The 24,390-nt window shown below is 46.5% G+C and overlaps 1 protein-coding gene across 1 annotated transcript in view; it reads left to right on the top strand.

The window, feature by feature from the left end:
• The window catches only part of PRKAR2A (protein kinase cAMP-dependent type II regulatory subunit alpha), a gene marked incomplete at its 5' end in the record, with an annotated part of 32,015 nt that extends 12,533 nt beyond the window's left edge, over positions 1-19,482 (top strand). Inside the window, 7 exon segments of the mRNA XM_006171043.2 lie at positions 649-755; positions 3,717-3,870; positions 4,666-4,767; positions 4,925-4,999; positions 10,104-10,169; positions 15,069-15,210; positions 15,662-19,482. Coding sequence (XP_006171105.2) covers positions 649-755; positions 3,717-3,870; positions 4,666-4,767; positions 4,925-4,999; positions 10,104-10,169; positions 15,069-15,210; positions 15,662-15,795 — 780 coding nt within the window.
• Between the last annotated feature and the right edge of the window lie 4,908 nt (positions 19,483-24,390).

Consider the following 24,390-nt stretch of genomic DNA (forward strand, 5'->3'; position numbering starts at 1 on the left):
GACCTGGTGACTTGCTTTCTCACTTTCCCTCTCTCTCTCTCTCTCTCTCTCTCTGATCAAACTTGAAAATAATAATAAAGTTAAATATAATAATTCTTAAAAAAAAAAGAATAGACAAAAGAATTTAATAATATTTCATAATATTGTTCTCTTTACATTTACATCACCTGCTCGGAGAGTTCGGGCGATGTGCTTGGCTAGTCAGAGGCAGCTGTGCTGCTCCACCAGATGCGTCCATAGCCGTCACAGCCCTTCAGACTGGGGGCTTTGTTAATGGCAAGCCCTGGAGGAAGGTGGCACATCGGGCTTTCTCATGACCTAGTGGAGCTGTCAGGGCAGGTGACTGTCATGGGCGTGGCTGGGAAAACAGGACCATGGTTTAGAGAATGCACTTCTGTGTGATCTGTGGAAACCCGTTTCAAAGCAATATGGCCTTAAAGACTTGGCAGTTGTGCTGCCTGCTGAGGTGCATGGGCATGTGGGGCAGAGTGGGCCCAGGAGGGCATCGTTTCAGACAGCCCTTAGGGTTCTGCCCAATCCAGGACACGCGGTGTGGGGATTTCAGTCTGTCGTCACAAATCGAGATAAGCGTGGTGGTCCTTTCCCAGCAAACGTAAAAGCCGCCTTTCTCCTGTGTGCACCTTGCAGGAACAGCTCTCTCAAGTCCTCGATGCCATGTTCGAAAGGATAGTCAAAGTCGACGAGCATGTCATTGACCAAGGAGATGATGGGGACAACTTTTATGTCATCGAACGGTAGGAGAAAGCTCTGCAGGCTGCAGCCACACTTACCGGGGGCATGGTTCCAGGCAGGTGCTTCCCTACGCTGTTCAGCCCTGAGACACCTCGGACCGGGTGATCAGGCTTCCCAGAGCCTTGTGAGCGGCCACACCTGCGCTCTACATCTGCTGCTGTTCTGAGTCCTCAGCACAACCCATGTACTGGGAGCTGCCATCAACAGTAGAAGGTCTTCTTTACGTGAGGCAAAGAGCACAGATGGGCTTTAGAAATGTGTTATTTGCCAGTGTTTAGGAAACTGATTCCCTAAAGAATAGCTGTGGTCTGTGGCCATTTTGACCCTTGAACCCCAGCTCGATTTTACACATGGACACACCGCTCCAAACGCCATACCTCCAGCCCTCGGGCTCTGTCCCAGGTATGAGCCTTACTGAAAGGAGGTAAATATGTAGGTCTGACCTGCTCTCCTTACTGTGCTGTTGGTGTCCTCCCAGGGTGTGCACTGGGGTGGGAGTGGCATGGAGGTAGTGTTCCTTCAACCTCCTCAGTCCTGAAAGGAACACCCTCACGATAGTTTAAGATCAGTAAAATATTGATTCACTCAGTACTTTCCACCAGCCTTTTTCAAAAATTCTTTTTCTTTTGGGGGCCAGCAGTGGCTTGGTAGTCAAGGAACTGGACTCCCACATGGCCAGCCACGGTTTAAGTCCTGGACCTGGCAGCTTGAGAATCACACCAGGCGCACACATGCCCAAAATCCCAGGAGGAGAAGGGATCGTTTAGCATGGCCAAACCCCGCTCCCGCGCCAGGGAGTGATTTCTCGCTTTTCCCTCTCTCTCTCTCTCAAGCAAGTGAACATACTCTATGGCCAAAGCCTAAAAAATATTTTTAAATTCTAAATTAAAATTTTTTTCTTTTGAAGTGATTTCAGAATTACAGAAAAATTATACAAATAATTTTTTTTAATTCCTTCTTTTTTTTTATTACCAGAAGGCATGCAAGTGTGCCAGAGAATTGAGGAGGCACCCCCCTGGAAAAGTGTGGGCACATTGCAGTCCCTTCTCCATTGTTCCATCATTTTTGTTTTTGTTTTGTTTTGTTTTTTTTGAGAGGTTTTTGCTATAGGGTGCATGTGCTCACCAGAGAGACAGAGAGATAGAAAGAGAGAAATCACCCCACACCGCAATCCCTTCTCCTCCATTCTCCTCTCAGGATCTTGGGCATGCACGCACACGTGCCCGGCGTGAGTTTAAGCCTCCGGGTCTGGGACTCAAACCGCGGTCGACTACGTGGGAATCCAGCGACATAGCCATTACGCTAACTGCTGGTCCCCATCGCTCCAATTTGTTGAGCTTTTTGACATGCATGCACACGAGCCTTGCGTGTTTTTCAAGCCACAAGTCCTGAGATTTGAACCATGGTCAGCCTGTGGGATCCAGCTCCCTTAATCACTAGGCTGCTGGGCCAGCCTCCCCCAAATTTGTTATAAACTCAGGTTCCCAGGTTCCCTTATTCTACACATTTGTAGATATAATACCCCTTTATCTCTGAATACCTCCGAGTATATTTCCTAAAAATAAGGATATTCTCTCACTTAAGCACAGAATAACTATAACATTTGGAAATTTTTTTAAGAATTATTTTATTTGGGGACCAGCAGTTAGTGTAATGGCTATGTCGCTGGATTCCCACGTAGTCGACCGCGGTTTGAGTCCCAGACCCGGAGGCTTAAACTCACGCCGGGCACGTGTGCGTGCATGCCCAAGATCCTGAGAGGAGAATGGAGGAGAAGGGATTGCGGCGTGGCCATCCCCCCTGGGGGGGTGATTTCTCCCTTTCTGTCTCTCTGTCTCTCTCTGTCTGTCTGGTGAGCACACGCGCCCTATAGCAAAAACCTCTCCAAAAAAAAAGAAGAATTATTTTATTTGACTTTATTTATTTATTTTAATTTGGCCAGAGAAGGACAGAGTGAGGGAGAGAGAGAGAGGGGAAGTGAGAAAGCAAGCCGCTAGATCCAGGACTCGGACTGCGGTCGGCCATGTGGGAGTTTAGTGCCCTTAACCATGTCACCTGCTGGCCCCTAAAATTCAGAAATTAACATTTATATAATACTACATCTGATGTGCAGACCTTACTGAGATTTTCCCAATTTTTTTCCTGTTTGTTTTTGTTTTTCAACGGACAGAGTGCATGTGCTTGCCAGAGAGGCAGAGGTGGGGGAGGAGGAGAAGGCACCCTCCGAGGAAATGTGGTCATGCCGCAGTGCCTTCTCCATTGCTCAGTCCTGTTGGGGTTTTGGGCGTGCACATGCGCACGCAGCATGCTGGGGCAAGAACTTGAAGCACTGTCAGTCAATGTGGGATCTGGTTCCCTAATCACTAGGCTAGCACATGTTTTATTCGAATCAGTTACATTTCATTTTCAACAGATAATGAAAGAAAACTCATACGGTCGTTTCAATATCTGCAACGAAGCATTTAACAAAATTCAGCACCTATTAATAGAAAAAACTATGAATAGAAAGGACTCCAACATGACCTAAGGATTTCTGAAAAACCCACAGCTAACATCATGTTTAGTGGTGAGAGACCATGTTTCCCCTTGAGATGGAGAACGAGATAAGGTTTCCTGCTCTGTCCACGTCCACTCGGCATTGTACTGGAGGTCTTAGCCGACGCAGTAAGACAAAGACAGGGCAGGACGGGAAGGAGGGACACGGAAAGTAGGTGGCAGAAGTGGAACTGTTTCTGTCGCAGGTGCCCCGGTCCTCTGTGGAATACTCTCAGAGTGCTAGAGAAAAGCCAGAACTAAACATTAAACACGGTCACAGGATACAGAGTCAAAATGTGAAATTCTGTAGCATTTCTATATACTAGCAAAATTCTGCTGGGAATCTTCTAAAACAATATGTACGTGCCACAGTTTTTGCATTTATTCTCAGAAATAATTAATGAAATTGTTCCTTGACATTCTTCCAGGGGAACCTATGACATTTTAGTAACAAAAGATAATCAGACCCGCTCCGTCGGTCGGTATGACAACCGTGGCAGTTTCGGAGAACTCGCTCTGATGTACAACACCCCACGGGCCGCCACCATCGTTGCCAACTCCGAAGGCTCCCTTTGGGGACTGGTGAGTCACAGCCAGTTTTCCTCTCACGACGCATTAGTTCCCTTTACTTCTGGGTCTCTCTCCTTGGGCTTTTCATTGACTCGGTATTTTTTTTTTAGTAGAGAATTATCTATTTAATTTTTATTTTGTCATCATTGTTATTTTTTTATTTTAATTTGCTTCAGGGCGTGTGTGCCCACCAAAGAGAAACAGAGAGAGAAGGAAAGTGAGAACGCAGGCCACCAGGTCCAGGACGCAGACCGTGGTCAACCATGTAGAGTCCAGCACCTTAGCCACCACGCCACCTGCTGACTCCGATTTGTTTTTTTGCTCCAGAATTGTGTTTGCCCACTCCTACCTACTGTGACCTCTCCCCACATGGAGGTTCTGCAGCACTTGTCCTCCCAGTTCCACTAGGACCTTCTCATGCACCTGGAGCTGTAGCCCTGTTACTCCTATCTACTTTGTATCACCTTCCCATTCACACTGTAAATGCCTTGAGGGAAGGACTGTCTGTTTTATTTCCTCCTTTGTTGGAAGGATCCATTTCAGAGTGAGAGCCCAGGAGCATCTGGGAGTTTTTTGTTGCTGTTCTATTCACGACCCATAGGTGGCACCCAGTGCACACGGAACAGCATGCAGGGCCTTGGCCTGGCTCGGGGCTTTTTCTTCCAGTGAAGAGTCGAGGTTGAAGAAACACTCACACAGTACAGCTGACACAGTGCCTCCCATGGTCCTGATATTTGCTGGGCCCCACCAAACCTACCGACATTCTTACACAGGCATTTGCTAGAAACTTCCTGTTCTTTCTTACAGGATCGGGTGACTTTTAGAAGAATCATAGTGAAAAACAATGCAAAAAAGAGGAAGATGTTTGAATCATTTATTGAATCCGTGCCCCTCCTTAAATCACTGGAGGTAAAGTTTATTTGCGGAAGAGTGTCTGTGGGGTTAGGAACCCTGTAAACTACTCTGTTGTATGTTTTCGAACTACACGAACCCACCTCTGTCGTGTATCGATGTCTCGCTCGCAGTGGAGTTCTTTTCCTTACGTGCGGTGCGCCTGCTCTTTCAGGTGTCAGAGCGAATGAAGATTGTGGATGTGATCGGAGAGAAGGTCTACAAGGATGGGGAGCGCATCATCACTCAGGTGAGCGTGCTGCGGCTCCTTTCTGGCCGTCACCTCAGCGGGCTCATGCACTGCTTGTCTTGTAGGGCTTTTATAAATAATTATTTTTAATTTAATTTTATTCATCATTATTTTTGTTTTTAACTTGACCAGAGAGAGGGAGAGTGAGAAAGCAAGCCATCAGGTCTAGGACTTGAACCATAGTCAGCCATGTGGAAGTCCAGCGCCTTAACTACCACACCACCTGCTGGCCCCTCATAAGACTGATATGTTCTTCTTCTCATGGGAGCTCCTGTTGCGAGGTTCTAAGCCCCATGTTCTGCAAAGCCCCCCCCTTTTTTTTTTTGGCTATAGGGCACGTGAGAGACAGAAAACGAGAAATCATCCCCCAGGGGCGATGGCCACACAACAGTCCCTTCTCCATTCTCCTCTCAGGATCTTGGGCACACACACACACACACACACGCCCGGCTTGAGTTTAACCTACCGGCTAGGACTCGAACTGCAGTTGACTACATGGGAGTTCTGCAATGTAGCCATTACACCGTCTGCTGGTCCCTAAACCTTTTTTTAAAGAACTATTTTATTTAATTTTATTTATTCATTTATTTATTTATTTCAATTTGACCATAGAGGGACAAAGAGAGAGAAAGTGAGAAAGCAAGCTGCCAGGTCTGGGACCCGAACCGTGGTTGGTCATGTGAGAGTCCAATGCCCTTAATCACCATGCCACCTCCCAGCCCCAATAAATAAACCTTAAAAAAGGTGAGAAATCACTCCCCAGGGGGGATGGCCACACCGCAATCCCTTCTCCTCCGTTCTGCTCTCAGGATCTTGGGCACGCACACACACGTGTCCAGCGTGAGTTTAAGCCACCGGCTCTGGGCCTCGAACTACCACCAACATAGCCATTACACCAACTGCTGGTCCCAGTCCCCTGTGTCTTTCACACTAAGTCTTCATGAAGTGTGTCAGGAGATATGAGAAGCTACTGTTTTCTGGAGTGTCCGTGCTCTTGCAAACAAGAATGCTGGATATTGGTGTAGAATGGACATGAGTTAAGATGATACCCAGCAGGGACCACCAGCTGGCATGGTAGTTAAGGTGCTAGATTCCCCCATGGCCGACTGAGGTTCGAGTCCCAGACCTAGAGAGCCTTGCTTTCTCACTTTGCCTCTCTCTCTCTCTCTCTGGTCAAATTAAAAAATAATAATAATAGTAAATATAATTAAATAATTCTAGAGGGAAAAAAAAAATAATACCCAATTCATTTGAAAGCCCTTTCTGGCAGTGTCTCTAAACATACTCTCCAAGTATGGTCAGGCCCCAGGACCAGCAGCATAGGCATCATCTGGGAATATCAGAAATTGCTAGAAGTACAAGTTCCTGGGTGCCATGCAGACCCACTGAGTCCAAACCATTTTAAGTTTTTTCCTTGGTCAGCTTTTCTTGAGTATGTTTTTAGATACAATAAAATGACCAGGTCCGAGCATGTAATTGGCGAGTTGTGTAAGCACCACAGTCATGCCGCACAGCTTTGCCGTCACCGCAGAGCCCTCGTTCATGTCTGCAGTTAGTGCCCTCCCCGCACCCTGACTTCTGGGAACTGTTGGTGTGCTTTCTCTCACTGCCGAAGTCCCTTTTCTAGAGTTTCTTACAAGTCTTTCTCGTAGCACAATGCTTTTGATGATTCTATGTATCATTGTGCGTATAAGTAGATTGTATTTCTTTTTTTTTAACGAAAGATTTTTGCTGTAGACCCTGTATGTGTGCCAGGAGGAGAGAGAGAGAGAGAGAGAACGAGAGCAATCAAAAAATCACCGCAAAAGGGAGATGGTCACACTGTAATCTCTTTTCCTCCATTCCCTTCTTGGGATTTTGGGCACGCACGCACACGTGTCTGGCATGAGTTTCAAGCTGCCGGGTCTGGGACTCAAACTGTGGTGGACTCTGTGGGAGCCCAGTATGCTGGTCCCCATAGACTGTATTTTTCTATTGCTGAGTAATATTTCATTGTATGGATGGATCATGATTTGTCTCTCTGTTCACCAGTTGAGGAACATTTGGATTCTTTTCAGTTTTGTACAATTATGAATAAAGCGTCAACTAATATCAGTATATACGTCTTTGTTAGACATATGTTTTTATTACTCTTGGGTAAATGCCTAGGATTGGAATTGCTGAGTCATATGTTTAACTCTGGAACAAAAGGCCAGATTGGTTGTATGTGTGTGAGACAGGGCCTCACTATGCTGCAGCCCCCTGGCTCATCCTTCTGTGTAGCTGGAACTACAGATATGCATCACTGTGACTGGCCCTGGGGTTCTGGGACTCAAACCAGGGCCTTCCAGCATGGCCTCAGCCTGCCAAGTATCAGCATCTACCAGCACACATGCTATTATGGCCGGCCCAAGGCCAAACTACTTTAAAAAAAAAAAAGAATTATTTTATTTAAATTATTTATTTATTTTCATTTGATCAGAGAGGGACAGAGAAGGAGAGAGAGAGTAAGAAAGCAACCCACCATGTCCGGCTCTCAAACCATAGTCGACCACGTGAGAGTCCAACACCCTTAACCACCATGCCACCTGCCAGCCCCAAACTGCTTTTTTTTTTTAAGAGAGAGATTTTTTTCTATAGGGTGTGTGTACTCACCAGAGAGACAGAAAGCAAGAAATCACCCCCCGAGGGAGGATGGCCATGCTGTTTGGGATATTGGGCACACATGACAGCATGAGTTTTAAGCAACTGGGTCCAGGACTTAAACTGTGGTCAGCTATATGGGAGTCCAGCGATATAACCATTATGGCATCTGCTAGTCCCAGACCAAACTGTTTTTAAAAATGGCTAGTAGGCTGGATGGTGGTATGGTGGCAAAATTCAACCCTCTGCAAAGCCCACCCCTGCGGGAAGGTTCCAGTGCTGTCAGTGAGCCCCTGGCCAGCAGGCCCCTTGGGAGTTTATTAAGTCCTTTCAAATTCATCAACACTCACCGTTAGGTTCTTTGTAACGGCTTGCATAATTTATAGTTTTCCTAATTGGTAAAATATTTTGCTTAGTCTCACAGTAATGTAAACAGAAATTGCTTTGTATTTTAAAGAAGGCATGTTTCATGTATTAAGTATTACAGAAAAGATTCCATGTCCTGAAAATTAGGGCTTCAGTCATTCTTATGGTAGAGTGTGGATCTTACTTCATCATTTGTGAAGAAGACATTTATCTAATAAAACCCAGTGGACTTCAGATTACGGATGATAACCCGTCAGCCCTGCACATAGCAGACATTCAGGACCTGTTTGCTGAAGCACCTGACTTGTTCCCAAGGATGTCAGTGCAGTAGTCTGGTTTCTGTCCCTCTGAATGTGGACCAGAATGTCCTGAGACGCGCTCAGAGCCTGTCGGTGGACCCAAACACCTGAAGAGCAGGACACTCTTCCAGTGTGCTCTTCACGGCTCCCCATCTTGTCAGCTCCCATCGTGTGTGTGTCTGAAACGCTAGAGCTTCACGGTGCTTTGGTTCTGCTGGGAGCAGGAGACCCACCTGACACCACAGCACAGAAGTCCAGCCCATGGGTGCCCTCTGTGAAGCTGTGTGTCTCACTCACGTGGGGCAGTGGTGTGTCTGCCCTGGGACTGGGACATCAGCCTGAGCCGTGTGTGATGCCCGCTGGGGCTCTGTGTGGCACTCAGAGGGCGTGAGGTCGTGAGTGCTCAGATGAAGTGTGGGATCCGGCCGGAGACGTAAGACCTTCGTGGAACAGGAGCTCAGGAGCAGGACTGAGCTATCCAGCATAGACGGTTGATGCTTCAGAAGTTAGTGAGCGGCCAGACTGCGGTGGCCCGAAAGCCTCTCCCGTTCTGCTGGCCGCTCACTCGCAGCTTGGCTCTACTCTTACCCTCCCAGCAAAGCTCTGTTGTGTACGGTGGCTGCCCCGTGCCCACCAGATCTCACGCCAGCTCTTACGTGCCCTGCCCTCCACTTTTCTTCCCGCACTCATCACTTCCAGCACCACAGTCTTTGCAGATGGATTGCGAGTTGACAATGTGTTTACCCTGCCAGCCTGCAGTTTCGGCAAGGGCAGGGATACTTGTTCTCCTCCACTGGTGTACCTCTCGTGCCAGACACAGTGGCTGCCACGTAGGATTTCGTAAATGATTTGTTGAATTACCTGAATGACTACTTCTGTCAAGTGGTTTAAAATCAAAACAAACGAAAAGCCTGAGGCTCATTAGTGGGCACAGAGCTCCTCCCTCCCCAGTGCCGAGTCTTCTGGGTCCAGCTGACCTGTTGAGGGCTGTGTCTGATGGGCAAGGTCACGCTTGGGCTTCTTCCTCCGCAGTGACTTTGATATTGCCTGCAGCAGTCTTGGCTGCTGGTCCCTGTCCTAGGTCTCACTAGCAAACCAATGGGAACAGTCGGAATAGTGACACCTGTGTAGTTGGCAGTCGGGGCATGTTTGTGGGGATAGATGTGATATTCCATGTGAAGAGGCGGGAGATGTGTTAGTCATAGCTATCGACACCCCATGATCAGGAGCCTCCTATTTTGTTCTAAGTTTGCTGGCCACCGATTTGTTTGTTGAGTTAGAAGATAAATACAAATCAGGGACTGGCAGGTGGCATGGTGGTTAAGGGCTCTGGATTCCCACATGGCCAACCTTGGTTCAAGTCCCGGCGGCTTGTTCCCTCTCTCTCTGTCTCTCTCTCTCTCACTCTGTCCCTCTCTGGTCAAATTAAAATAAATAAAGTTAAATAAAATCATTCTTTAAAAAAATACAAATCCAGGACCAGCAGTCAGCGTAATGGCTATGTCGCTGGACTCCCATGTCGTTGACGGTGGTTTGAGTCCTGAACCCGGTGGCTTAAACTCACGCCGGGCATATGTACATGTGTGCCCAAGATCCTGAGAGGAGAATGGATAAGAAGGGAGTGTGGCGTGGCCATCCCCCCAGCGGTTATTTCTCACTTTTTGTCTCTCTCTCTCATTCTGGTGAGCGCATGTACCCTATAGCAAAAACCTCTTGAAAACAAATACAAATCAGAGTTCAGATGGAGAAAGTGATCTGTTTCCATATTCCTCTTTAAGAGTATGTATGGCACTCTGACCTGACCTGTCTCCTTTCAGGGTGAAAAGGCTGATAGCTTTTACATCATCGAGTCCGGCGAAGTGAGCATCTTGATTAGAAGCAAGGTGAGTTTATGTGTGATGGTGTGAGTTACACCAGGGAAGTCCCAGGTGCCAGATGTATGCACAGAAAGTACCGGTCACTTTACATAGTGCCAAGTATGTCTAATGCAGTAAGTCGTCATTGTTACTGAGGTGCGTGATCGGCAAAGACGCATGTTTAAGTCCATTCATTGCAGATTTCGTTACTGTGGCCCCAGAATAGGTGAGTATGGTACAGTTTAATAAGATATTTTGAGAGGCCACATTCACATAACTCTTATGATAGTATATTGTAACAGTTGTCTTATTTTATTATTTGTTATTATTAGTCTCATACTGTACCCAATATGTAAAGAAAACTTTATCATTGGTTTGTATGTATAGGAAAAGTTTAGTATATGTGAGCATCCTGAATACAATAGTCTGCGATTTGCAATACTCTAAAATCTAGGGGCTGACAGGTGGCTTGATTGTAAAGGATGCTGGACTCCCACATGGCTGTCCATGGTTCAAGTCCCAGACCTGGTGGCTTGTTTTCTCACTTTCTCTCTCTGTCTCTCTCTCTGTCCTCTCTGGTCAAATATAAATAAATAGATAGATAAATAAATAAAGTAAAATAATTCCTTTTTTTTTTTTTTTCGGAGAGGTTTTTGCTATAAATCATTTGTGCTCACCAGAAACACAGAGAGACAGAAAGTGAGAAATCATTCTCCAGGGGGGATGGCCACGCCACAACCCTTTTTCCTCTCAGGATCTTGGGATCTTTGGCACACACTCACACATGCTTGTGTGACTTTAAGCCACCGGGTCTGGGACTCGAACCATGGTTGACTACACGGGAGTCCAGCGACATAGCCATTACGCCAACTGCTGGTCCCAGTAAAATAATTCTTTTAAAAAAAAATTGAAACTTTTTGAGCACCACCCGACTCCACAAATGGAACATTTCACCCTCACTACATGTGATGGGTTGTAGTCAAACACTGTAATATGAAAGTCTCATGTAATGTTACCTTCAGGCTGTGTATGTAAGGCATATATGACATGTAAATGAACTTCATGTTTAGACTTGGGTCCCATCCCTAAGATATCTCATTATGTGTAGGTAAATATCCCATAATGTGAGAAACCTGAAGTCTGAAACACTTCTGATCCCAAGCAGTTTGGGTAAGAGATCCCCAGCCTAGGCAGGGTTCAGTCCCAGCGGTCGTGTCAGGCATCCATTCAGGGCCTTGGGACACACCCCTAAAGATGGGGGCACTGAAAGTGGAGAAATTATGTAATAGAAATTCCATTTTGTTATGTAATAAAAGTAGGCTGAATATGAAGAAAGCTTGGTGGTCTCTAGGATGATTATTATCATGACAATTTAATGGAAGGGTGACCCAGAAAACTGATAACCTATAATTAGGAGGAGTGATTCTTTTATTTTTTTAAGCTTCTTCGCTTAACTTTATTTATTATTATTATTATTATTATTATTATTATTATTATTATTATTATTATTCCTAACCACCACACCACCTACCAACCCCAAGGAGGAGTTACTCTTAGCAGCAAATCTATCATCACCAGATATTTCTGTTTCTTTTCTTTTTTGGGGGGGGGTATAGAATTTGTTAGAACAGTAGATTATATGTAATACTAAACAAGCTAGATAGTATGAAACCTTTTGTGAAATATATTTAGTAAAAGTTAAGTATGGAGGGGCCAGCAGGTAACATGGTGGTTCAGGGAGCTGGATTCCCACTTGGCTGTCCATGGTCCGAGTCCGAGATCTGGCAGCTTGCTTTCTCACTTTCCATCTCTCTCTCTCTGTCTCTCTCTGGTCATATTAAGAAAAAAATAATAATAAATAGAATTAAATAATTTTTTTTAGACGTTAAGTGTGGAGAAATAAAGAAAAACATGATCTATTGGTTCACATGCTTGGAAAGCACACCGATGCATGTACGTGCCTGTCCAAAGTCCCAAGAGGAGAATAAAGAAGAGATTGTGGTGTGGCCATCCCCCTTGGGGGTGCTTTCTCACTTTCCTCCTCTCTCTGGGTCTCTCTGACAAGCCCATGTACCCTGTAGTTAAAAAACAAAACACACTAATTTTTTAAATTATTTATTTAATTTTATTTATTCATTCATTTATTTTAATTTGACCAGAGAGAGAGAGAGAGTGTGTGAGAGAGAGAAAGTGAGAAAGCAAGCCTCCAGGTCAGGGACTTGAACCATGGTTGGCTGCATGGGAGAGTCCAGCACCTTAACCACTATGCCACCTGCTGGTCCCAAAATAAAATAATTTTAAGTGTGTGTGTGTGTGTGTGTGTGTGTGTGTGTTTAAGTTTATTTTCTGAGAGAGATGGAATCAGACACCCTTAGCAGGGTCTTCACACCACTGTCCTCCCCCAGTTCCTGCAGCCAGCCAAGATTACCAGCACACGACCATGTGCAGATAGACCAGGACAGAGACCCAGAGCCTTCACACATGGTCCCTAGCATTGCACAGCAATGAGACTGGGGGAACTGTCTGCGCCACCTCAACTGGGCCAGAACTTCTTTCTGCGTTCTTTGTTTTTTTTTTTTTTGGAGAGGTTTTTGCTATAAGGCGCGTGCACTCACCAGACAGACAGAGACAGAAAGCGAGAAATCACCCCCCGGGGGGATGGCCACACCGCAATCCCTTCTCCTCCATTCTCCTCTTGGGATCTTGGGCACACACGCACACGCACCCAGCGTGAGTTTTAAGCCACCAGGTCCGGGATGCGAACTGCGGTCAACTGCATGGGAGTCCAGTGACATAGCCATTACGCTAACTGCTGGTCCCGTGCGTTCTTTTGCTTACAACCTCTGGACTGCTGGCATATGTGTGTGCAGTTCTCAGATATGCCTTGACAGCTGCTTTGATCACCGCGTAGTGCTAGGCATGCAGGGCCCAAACAGCGTGGTGCTGGGGAGTTGGCTCTGCTGTAGGCCAGTGAGTCGGAATCTGCGTTGTAAGGAAACCTGCCTGGTAAGGGAGCTGGTGCGGGTGTGCCAGTGTGCTGAGTGCTCTTCCAGGGAAGGGGCTAAGCGGGCACGCATACATCTGCAGTCCCAGATGGTGCTTCAGAAACTGGAAGGAGGACGTTGGCTAGATGGAGCAGACAGAGCTCAGAGCAGACAGGTCAGGGCAGAAGTGAAACAGGGGGAAAAACCCAGCCACGCAAGCTAGAGAGAGTAAAATCACTCCCCAAGGGGAACAGCCATGCCGCAATCCCTTCTCCATTCTCCTCTCAGGATTTTGGGCATGTATGCACATGCACTCTGTGGGTTTCATGCTGCTGAGTCCCGGACTCTAACCATGCAGTCAGCCATGTGGGGTACAGCCACCTTAACATCTGCACCACCTGCTAGCCCCAAGGCTAATCTTTATTAATTCTTTTTTTAGAAAAAAAGATTTAGTTAGTTAGTTAGTTCCAGTTGTTACTATTATTTTAAAATTTGACCAGAGAGAGAGAGAGAGAGAGAGAGAGAAAGGGAAAGTGAAGCCTGCAGTCACCAGGTTCAAGACTCAGACTGCAGTCAGCATTGTGGGAATCCAGAACCTTTAACCACCACACCACCTGCCGGCCCCCCTTATTAATAATTCTAAATAAATATTTTACTTAAATTTTTCCTTAGGACATGAATTTATAAAGCTATAGGAAACTCTAGATATTGCAATTATATTATAAATCTTTTTTTAGTTAGTTAATTCTTCTAATAAATGGTGGAGCAGGTGGGACCACTAACCTAAGGTACAGACAGTACTTGAAAAAGGAGTCTTGGGGGGTGAGCACAGAGCTTAAAGCAGCCGGGTCCCACATGGCTGACTGCATGGTTCAAGGCCTGAAGCCAGCAGCTTGAAAACCACGTACGTGTGTATGTGCTGGTGTGCGTGCCCAAAATCTTGAGAGGAGAATGGAGGAGAAGGGATTGCAGTGTGGCCATCTCCCTTGGGGGGTGATTTTTTACTTTCCCTATCTTTCTGTCCTCTCTGGCAAGTGTGCATACCCTATAGCAAAACTAAATAATAATAAAACGAAGTCTTGAGCCAACCAGTGGTATACTGGTTAAGGCAGCTGGATCCCACATAGCTGACTGAGCAGCTCGAGTCCCAGACCCAGAGGCTTGCAAACACAGTGGGGGCATGTCTGTGGGTGTCTAAAATTCGGGAGGAGAACAGAGAAGGGACTGCGAAGTGGTCATCCCCCCAGGAGGTGATTTCGCTCTTTGAGCATACAGTCCCAATAGCAAACAAACAAGCAAGTCTGATTAATGTAGACTATTATCCTAGAAAGGCATGATCTCACGCCAAGAAAGGCACCCTGGGGTGGTGACTCATTCCCAGAGAAGCCTTGTCATTATTTAGAAAACTCAGCTTTCGCACTGTGCCTCATGGGGGCAGCAGTAGCACCATGCCCTGCAGTGCTGGAAGTCACATGGATGGTCCGGTTCGGTTCTGGTCAACCTGAACATGCCAGGTGTGTGTACGTGTGCCCGCGATCCTGGCTGGCAGAGGCTGGGGGAAGGATTGCCATGTAAGACCCTGTTGAGGTGTTGTCTCTGTCTCTGACACAAAATAAGTATAAGCAAACCTAAAGAAAAGTAATCACCTCCCCGAAGGTGAGTATATAATCTCCCACAGAAAACGGTCTGCACCTTACCTCTTGATATTTAACCATTGCCTGACAGATCCTAAGACTTGGACATAGCCCAAGTGAAAGCCAGCTCCTCTGATTAAAGCAGACTGTTGAGATGAGGCCAGGGAGTTTACCTGGTACAGGCAGAGTCTGTGCAAAGTGAATTCCTCGTAACTGCTGAGTGTGCTGAGAAGGGAACGTGAGTGTGTCCACTGGACTTGCTTGGCTGGTCCTGGGTCAGCACAGGTCGTGTTCTCTACCTGCTGCAGACTAAAACCAACAAGGATGGTGAGAACCAGGAGGTCGAGATTGCCCGCTGTCACAAGGGGCAGTACTTCGGAGAGCTTGCACTGGTCACCAACAAACCCAGGGCCGCCTCGGCGTATGCAGTCGGAGACGTCAAGTGCTTGGGTGAGAACCCTTCTTTATGCTTTCATGCTTTTTCTGACACGTAGCGTCTTTCCCATCAGCCAGCCTTGACTTCCCCCACCAGCTCTCACTCACACCGAGGTCTGGCCGGTGGATTCATTTTAGCAAACGTTTCTGAGCACTAAGCACAGCCTGTGAGAACGCAGCCGCACAGGCCCCCGGCCGCAGCTGCATGGAAGAGCAGTAGTGGGGGCAGGTGCCCAGGACCATGGGGAGCCGGGGAGAGCAAGTGCTGCCGAAGCGCGCAGGCTCACCTTGGGCGGGTGCAGCCTTGTTGCCTTTACGTACAGACGTCCCTTTTCCAAGTGCCCAGTATCCCAAAGTCTGAATGGTAACGTGACCAGGTACATCTAGGAAAACGTTTGCGTGAGGGGGTGACTTGAGCTGTTAGTGCAGAGAATTCATTCCCCTCCCACCTCTTTCCACAATGCAGTCATGGACGTACAAGCCTTCGAGAGGCTTCTGGGGCCCTGCATGGACATCATGAAGAGGAACATCTCGCACTACGAGGAACAGCTGGTGAAGATGTTCGGCTCCAGCCTGGATCTGATCGACCCCGGGCAGTAGGTGTGCCACACCCCAGAGCTTTTTCAGCGTGACACCAACACCTTCCGGTCAGCCACAGAACACACACAGAGAGCAGACATGACAACCGTTCTGCTGCTGCCACCGCCGCTGCCGTTGCTGTGGTTATGGGCATTTAGGAAACTCGAAAGTCAGCACTGAAGGATGGGCAGAGGTTCGACCCACACCTCCACTTGCTTCTGAAAGCCCATTATTAGACCACTCATAACGATTACTCCAACCCAGTTGTCACATCTTTGGTTCAGAATGGCATGTCTCTCCAACAATCCAAGTGCCTGATACAAAGTCCAAAGTGTAAACACCTCCTTTCCTCTCTCGCTGCTACTCGCTTTTGGAAGTTACCACGAGGTCTGCAGGAACCTCTTCTCTAACTGTAGACACCCTCCCCCAGTCTTTCTCAAGGGAGAAAATGCTGTAGCCTTTGACCTCCTCATTTGTCCTTTGAGAAAGTCCACGTTTGTTCACAGTCACAGCCTTCGATTGTACAGTGGGGCACGGCAGCAGGCGATGGAGGGCTGTGGCCCAGTGGCATTGTGCTGTCTGCCGATGGCTGTCCACATGACAGCTGTCTCCAAACCCACAGGGATGTGTAGGGACAGGCCCTGGCCAGGGCCCAGTGGGTCAGCACCCCGGAGCAGGCAGACAGGTCAGCAGGGCCCACCGGGGCAGAGAATTTGGACTCGGCACATGTTGCCAGTAGTAGAGGGCCTGGAAAGGTGTCCTGGGTTGGGGGTTTTGCTTTTGAATTTGTTCAGTAGGGTTTTTTGTTTGTTTGTTTTTGTTTTTTAAACCTCTGTGCAGTTTGCATGAACGAATGGCTATCCATTTATAAGGAGCCAGGGCCTGGGAGTGCCGTTGCTCTGTCCGACCCACCGTCCCGGGCAACTTGCTGGGTCTCGTGTCCAGTTGCCTCTACCAGCTAATGGCAGTGTGCCAGCAAGAGGTGGCACTGCAGAGAGCCCTCTTCCACTCCAGAGCCGTTGCGTAGCTTTGCTGTTGAACCCATCCGTTTTTAAACTCTTTAAAGAAGCAGCTATTTTTTTGAAATTAAAATTATTTCCTTGTTTAGGGAATTCCCTTTGGACATAGTCATATATGTGTGGAGTATAAATGTCGATCTGTCAGGCTTTCATCCTCAACATCAACTGCCTATTATTTTCAAAGACTGGCATCACTTAAAATGTCACAGAATTAACTGTGAAGGCCTTTCTAATTAAAATGTTGAGATATTTGGCATTCTAATCATTAATCTCAGAAGAAAGTGATATATTTAAAATGTTTTTTAATCTTCTAGTTATGTAAATTGAATTCTGTTTAATTATTTTAATTAACTAGTGTATTTTAGAATGAAATTTTTTTCTTCAGAATGGCTTCGAATCAGATGCTATAAAGGATCCTAGGAGCAGTAAGAAGTGGCATCAAGATAAATCTGAATGTCTTAGCCAAGTTTATATTAAATCAAGAGGCCCTTTCTAATATGATTTTTTGGTTTCCTTTTACTTACATAACCCAATAAATCCCTAGGAGATTACATGTTGGGGCTTAGGTCATTCCTGTTGTGGATGACGGAGCCCACACAGTCACCTTCCCTTTGCCACACAAGCTGGGCACTCTGCTTTTGCCATGGGCAGTGTGGCAAAGAGATTTTCAGAGTGGGTAGCCCACCACAACCTTGTGCCCCGTCAAGGGAAAGCGGAAGGACTTTTCAGGCTGTCTAGGTAGCCTGTATTGCAACTCTCGGAATCGTGAAAGGTAATAACGAACCCTCCAAAACAGGCAGCTAGCACTGGGAAAGCCGGGTGGTGATCCCATGTTTTCCTAAGGTTCTTCTTTTCTATGGTGTTGCTTTATAAACGAATTCTTGTCTTGCTCTTTAGCAGACAAGAACCACACCTGTCTCTTGCAAAGGCTTCAGGAGTCATAGAGGTTCAGCGTCAGACCTTGCGAGGACTCCAGGCACTGAGTAGAGGTCTCCTCCTCACCCCCATGCCGGCGTTAGTTAAGCCTGACCAAATTCCATGCTGGAGTCACTCTTGCAGGCCTCTCGGGGTGGGCCTTCTCTGCCGTCTCGCACATCCCAGGCTAGTCTTCACAGAGCCCCCCTTGAGATCCCCTGACTCACTGGTGGTCGTTATTTTAAAGTAGACTTTATCAGGCTTAAGTCCCCCTGCTCTCAGCAATGACTGACATGGGGATCATGAGTCCAGGCCCTCACTGCACACAGGGCCGTTGTGGGGAGTCTAGCTTGAGGAAGGGAGACTTTAACAGGGCCGGTGTGAATGAAATGGGATGGAGCTATGATGGGAGTGCCAGGACCTGACAGCCTTCCAGTTTCCTTTGCGAGGTGGCCGACCAAGTTCGACCCAGGGCTATGTTGTCTACGCTGTACCAGGCAAGCCCTGCACTGCTGGTTGAGCCTCATGGGGAGGGGCGTGTGTTGGGAAGAGATCCTTTTGTTAACTGCATCATGTTCTCTTCTATGGGTTAGAGCTACACGCCCTCTCCTGGCTATGCGATTGATTGGGTAAAGACTACAACTGAGAGCCATGATGTCCAACCCACAGTATTGTCCTTCCTTTTGGTCCCCAGCTTCTGCCACCCACTCTGTTCTCATGGTTGGTTCACGTCCTCTTGTCCTCTTAGTCTTTATTAGTTTTCATATATAATTGTGTTACCTGTACTTGCTATAGATTCTCAGAAACCAGGGTAAAGCTATTCTTTGAGCAGTTTAATGAGCAAATTCAGCAGCAGGGTGGCAAGGACTGCTTCTCTAGCCAGGAGAGGTTCTATCCTTCCTCTGACCGTCCAGTTTCTCTGCTCGCAGTGGTGGATCATCAGTGCGAGGCGCCCTGGGTGCACAGCACTTCACGTCATGCCTCAGTGCACGAACAGCCCTCCCTCGTTTAGGAAAAGTGAAAGCATTTTGCACAGAGAAAAAGGAAAAAGACCCATGAATGTCATCTTTTATCTTTTGTTTTTAGTTGGCGGATGTTGACATTTTTATTCTTGACACGCACTTGTAAACCAGTCTTGCCAAGGTGTGAGTCGTTCCGGTCTCTCACAGCGATTACCTCTTGTTCCTCTGTCTCGACTGCTGACGTCCCTCAGTGGTTCTAATGTCTGCTTTACGGGGAGCAGCCTTCCCGTGGGTCTCCTTCTACACACTGCAGGGCTATCTTTATACTTTAAGGAAAAAAACGAACACAAATAGTGTCACTAACCTCATGGGGGATTTGCAGAAAACCATGGAGCCCGCCTCGAGCAAAGGGTAGATATTCTTCTTTTTTCTTTCCTTTTTTTTTTTTTTAAGCTCATTGTAATAAAAGAAATCGAATTCAGCATTATTATGCTACCTCAAAGGTAAAAATGTTTTAAGGTCTTCTTTCGGTCCTGAGTTCTACACATAGTGTTTGAAATGTCTTTCAATTGGGATTATTTTTTTAAATCATTAGGGTGAGTCTTATTTTAACCACTTTTACACTTGTATTTTAATCTTAGAAGAATAAGTCATTGGAAAGCAATCAATTCTTGCTGTGTAGCATCGAACATATAATTACAAGTCATTAAGAGTTAAATCGTTTGCCATAAACAAGGTTGAGTTTTTTTTAAAAGGGAACTCTAGGGCTCGGCTTCACTCTTGGTTAATAAAGGCTGACAAATTAAGTCTGACTTTCTGGTGCAGTCTCGCGTCATGTTTGTCCTGTCGTTTCAGGCCCCCAGGTCACCTCAGCACTCCTTTGGCAGATACAGACGAGTTCGGATTGAAGTTTGAGCCCTTAAAAATGAGGGAGGATGTAGTGGCTAAGGCACTGGGCTCCCATATGGCCGACCATGGTTCGAGTCCCAGACCTGGTGACTTAAAAATTATGCCGGGCATGGGTGTGCTCAAAATCCATAAAGGAGAATAGAGAAGGGATTGCGTCATGGCCTCCCCCTGGGTGGGGAGAGATTCCTCACTTTCTCTCTCACTGTCTCTATCCATTTCTCATACTCCCTATGGAAAGGAAAAAAAAAAAAACTTCAAAAAAAAGAGGGAGGATCAATAAGGCAATGATCCTTGCAAAATAAAGGAAGTTGTATAAGCAAAAAAAAAAAGGAGAGAGGAGACCTGGACCTGTGTACTAGTCAGGGCTCTCCAGAGAAGCAGCAGGGTGTGTGTGTGTGTGTGTGTGTGTGTGTGTGTGTGTGTGTGGTATATACATGTACAGTCGTGTCACTCAGTGACGGGGTGCTTCCTGGAAATGTGCTGTTAGGTGATTTCATGATCATGTGAACATCGACAGTGTACTCACGCAGACCTAGACAGTGTAGCCTGCTGTGTCCCTAGGCTCTACGACGCCATCTACTGCTCCTAGGCCATAAGCCTTGCACGTGTTACTGTACTGGCTATTGCAGGAGATCACGATTAAACGGTGTCTGTGTATCTAAACATAGAAAAGGCACGGTAAAAATACGGTATAAAAGGACTAGCAAGAGGTGTGGTTAAGGCGTTGGATTCCCACATGGCCAACTATGGTTTGAGTCCCAGACCTGGCAGCTTGAAAATCACACTGGGTACATGTATATGCATGCCCAAAAGCCAAAGAGAAGACTGTAGGAGAAGGGATTGCGGCATGGCCATGCCTCCTAGGGGGGTGTTTTTTACTTTCTCTCTGTCCCTCTCCAGTGAGTGCATGTGCCTTATGGCAAAAAAACTTTAAAAAAAAAAGAGTACCTCTTCGATAATAAACCGAAGCCTACTATTGAGTTGGGAAAGTCGTGATGCGTTTTTGCATAGAAGAATACGTCATGACTTTCCTGATCACCTGATACAACTTTTTTGAAAGGATTATTTTATTTTGGCTTTTATTTATTTATTTTTAATTTGATCAGAGAATGAGAGAGAGAGAAAGCAAGAAAGCAGGTCCAGGACTCGAACTGTGGTTGGCCATGTGGGAGTCCAGTGCCCTTAGCCACCATGCCACCTGCCAGCCCTGTGATGCAACTTTTTTATTTTATAAACTTTTATATTTTTAAAACCCTTTGACTCTTTTGTAATAATATGTAGTTTAAGACAAATACATTGCGCAGGTGTACAGTGTTTTCTTTATGTCATTATTCTGTAAGTTTTGTTTCTATTAAAAGAAATGTGTAACTTTTAACTTTTTTTGTTAAAAATAAGATGCAAACTGGGCATGGTGGCATACACTAGGAATGCAGTGTACTTGCTGAGGCCCGGGTCACAAGGTAAACGCTAAACTGGACAAGGTAGTGAGACCCCGTCTCTAAAAACAAAAACCTGCGACACACACACATTAGGGTCAGGATTGTCACTGTCACTGTCCTTTACCTCTACACCCAGTCCTACTGGAAGGCCCTGATGAACAAAAGAACACAGGAGTGGCCAGTCGGGGGTGTGGTGGGTGGTTAAGGAGGCCGGATCCCACGTGGCCGACTGTGTGGTTTAAGCCCCGAACCTGGCGGCTTGAGAAACACCCTGGGCACATGTGTGTGGGTGCCCAAACTCTCAAGAGGCGTATGAAGGAGAAGAGATTGCAGCATGATCATCCCCGGGAGGGGGGTGCTTTCTCACTGTGGTGAGTATATGCACCCTATACTAAAGGAAAAGAGACAACACAAGGGTCAATCAAGCACACGAGAAAAATGCACTCAAGCAACATGGTAAGAGGCCAGCAGGTGAATTGGTTAAGGCACTGGACTCCTAACAGCTGACTGCAGTTCGAGTCCCTGACCTGGCAGCTCGTATTCTTCATTTCCCTTTCTCCCTCTCTCTCTGTCTGGTCAAATTAAAAAATAAAAAAAATTAAATAAGTAATTATTTTAAAAAGAGAGCGAGAGGAGACATACCACCAGATGTATAAGCCTGCTGCCAGTGTAACATGGTACTCTCTAGTAAACTCCAAGTGGGAGGAGTGCACTCTGAAATAGTGACTAAAAGCATAGTACAGGGGCCGGGACCAGCAGTTAGCGTAATGGCCATGTCGCTGGACTCCCACGTAGTCGACCGCAGTTCGCATCTCGGGCCCGGTGGCTTAAAACTCAAGCCAGGCGCGTGCGCGTGCTGTAGTTAGGCCTTCATTGAAATGACCCCTAGTGATGGTATTAGGAACTGCAATCCAGTTACTCGGTCTGCTCATCCAGAGATCCCTAAATACTGTTTGACCAAACATCTGTACACCTTGTGGCCCAGTCAGGTTGATACATAAAGTTAACCATCACGGGGCAGGCAAATGGCAGGCTGGTTGGAGTGCTGGACTCCCACATGGCTGACTGGGATTCCAGTCCTGAACCTTGGACTTGAACTTGCTTTCTCACTTTCCCTTTCTCTCTCTCTCTAGTCAAGTGAAAACATAGTAATAACAAATAAAATAATTCTCTAGGGGCCAGGAGATAGCGGCATGGTTTAATGGTTACATTACTGAACTCCCACAGTCGACCCCAGTCAAGTCCCAGACTTGGTGGCTTAAAACTCATGGTGGGCACATGTGCCTGTGTGCTCAAAATCCCAAGAGGAGGAGAGATTGTGGTGTGGCCATCCCCATGGGGACAGGGGTGATTTATCTCTTATCTAGCAAGTGCACACACCCTATAGCAAACATTTCTCTTAAGAAAGTAGTAATTCTTGGGGCCAGCAGGTGGCATGGTGGTTAAAGGTGCTAGATTCCCACATAGCCAAACTTGGTTCGAAACCTAGACCTGGTGAGACCAGCAGTTAGCGTAATGGCTATGTCGCTGGACTCCCACGTAGTCAACCGCGATTCGTGTCCTGGACCCGGTGGCTTAAAACTCACGCCGGGCGCGTGTGCGTGCGTGCTCAAGATCCCGAGAGGAGAATGGAGAAGGGATTGCAGCGTGGCCATCCTCCTTGGGGGGTGATTTCTCGCTTTCTGTCTCTATGTCTCTCTCTGTCTGGCGAGTGCCCTATAGCGAAAACCTCAAAAAAAAAAAAAAAAGGGAAACCTAGACCTGGTTGCTTCATTTCTCACTTTCCCTTTCTCTCTCTCTCTCTCTTTGTCTGGTCAAATTTTAAAAAATAATAATAACATGGAATTAAATAAATGATTCTTTAAAAAAAAAAAAAAAAAAAAAAGTCACATATGTCATTGGAAAATCTGAGCACACATATCCAGCATGGGACCAGCAGATAGCGTGATATTTATGTTGCTGGACTCCCATGTAGTTGACTGCAGTTTGTGTCCCAGACATGGCAGGTTGAAACTCATGCTGGGTGTGTGTGCGTGCGTGTCCAAAATCCCTAGAGTAGAATGGAGGAGAAAGGATTATAGCGTGGCCATCCCCTTGGGGGGGGTGTGATTTCTCACTTCCTGCCTCTCTTGTGAGCACACACCCTAAAGCAAAAATCTCTCTAATAAGGGGGTGAGGGGGCCAACTAGACTCCCAGATGGCTGACTGGTTCGATTCTCAGACTGGGCAGCTTGCTTTTTCACTTTCCCTCTCGTTCTATCTTTCTCTCATGAGCACACATGTCCTATAGCAACTTTAAGTACAGTAATAATAATAAATAAAAATTAAATAATTCTTTTTTATTTTATTTTATTTTTTTTGAGAAGGTTTTTTGCTATAGGGTGCATCTGCTCTCCAGAAAGACAGAGACCGAAAATGAGAAGTCAGCCCCGCCCCGGGGTGGGGATGGCCACACTGCAATCCCTTCTCCTCCATTCTCCTCTCGGGATCTTGGGCACGCATGCACATGTACCCGGCATTAAGTTTAAGCCACCGGGTCCGGGACTCAAACCAGGGTTGACTACATGGGAGTCCAGTGACATAGCCATTAGATCATCTGCCAGTCCCAAAATTAAATAATTCTTTAAACAAAAAGTTGAAAAAAATTAATTACATCATAGTTTTGAATTTTGGGGGATGGTTGTGCAAAGGTGTTCAATATATCCCTTGCCATATACTCACTAACGCAACCCAGCAGGAAACACCTCCTGTCCGACAGTGTGACTTGTACACTTTCTTTCTCTGTGACATGGCTGTAACCTGAACTAGCAGGGGTGCTGTGATAACGCTGTACCTTCAGTTTCCAGGAGGCCAGAGGAAGCTCACTCCAGTGCAGTCACGGTCTGCTTTGCTCTTGCCCTCATTTGGACAGTCCTCTGCCTATACAAAAGGGCCACATGGTGGGAACAGACGAAATGCCTGCCCAGGGCCCAGGAAATCTTAACTGAACCCTCTCAAAACCAAAGTGGCCATGTTTCAGGGCTTTAAAAATAACACATGATTTGGTTTTTGTGGTTGGGTGGTGGTATTGCTATGACACAAGTTCCAGACTGGGGCCAGCAGGTGACATTGGTGGGTAAGGCACTAGACTCTCACATGACCCACTGTGGTTTGAATCCTGGACTTGGTGGCTTGCTTTCTCACTTTTCTTCTCTCTCTCTCTGTCTCTGGTGAGCACACCTACCCTATAGCAAATTTTAAAAATAAGAAGAAATAAAATTAAATCATTTCATGAAAAAAAGTTCTGGGACCAGCAGATGGCATCATGGTTATGTCGCTGGACTCCCACGTAGTCAACCATGGTTCAAGTCCCAGACCTGGTGGCTTAAAACT

Source organism: Tupaia chinensis, unplaced genomic scaffold, assembly GCF_000334495.1.
Source record: "Tupaia chinensis unplaced genomic scaffold, TupChi_1.0 Scaffold149184_1, whole genome shotgun sequence".
Taxonomy (NCBI): domain Eukaryota; kingdom Metazoa; phylum Chordata; class Mammalia; order Scandentia; family Tupaiidae; genus Tupaia; species Tupaia belangeri.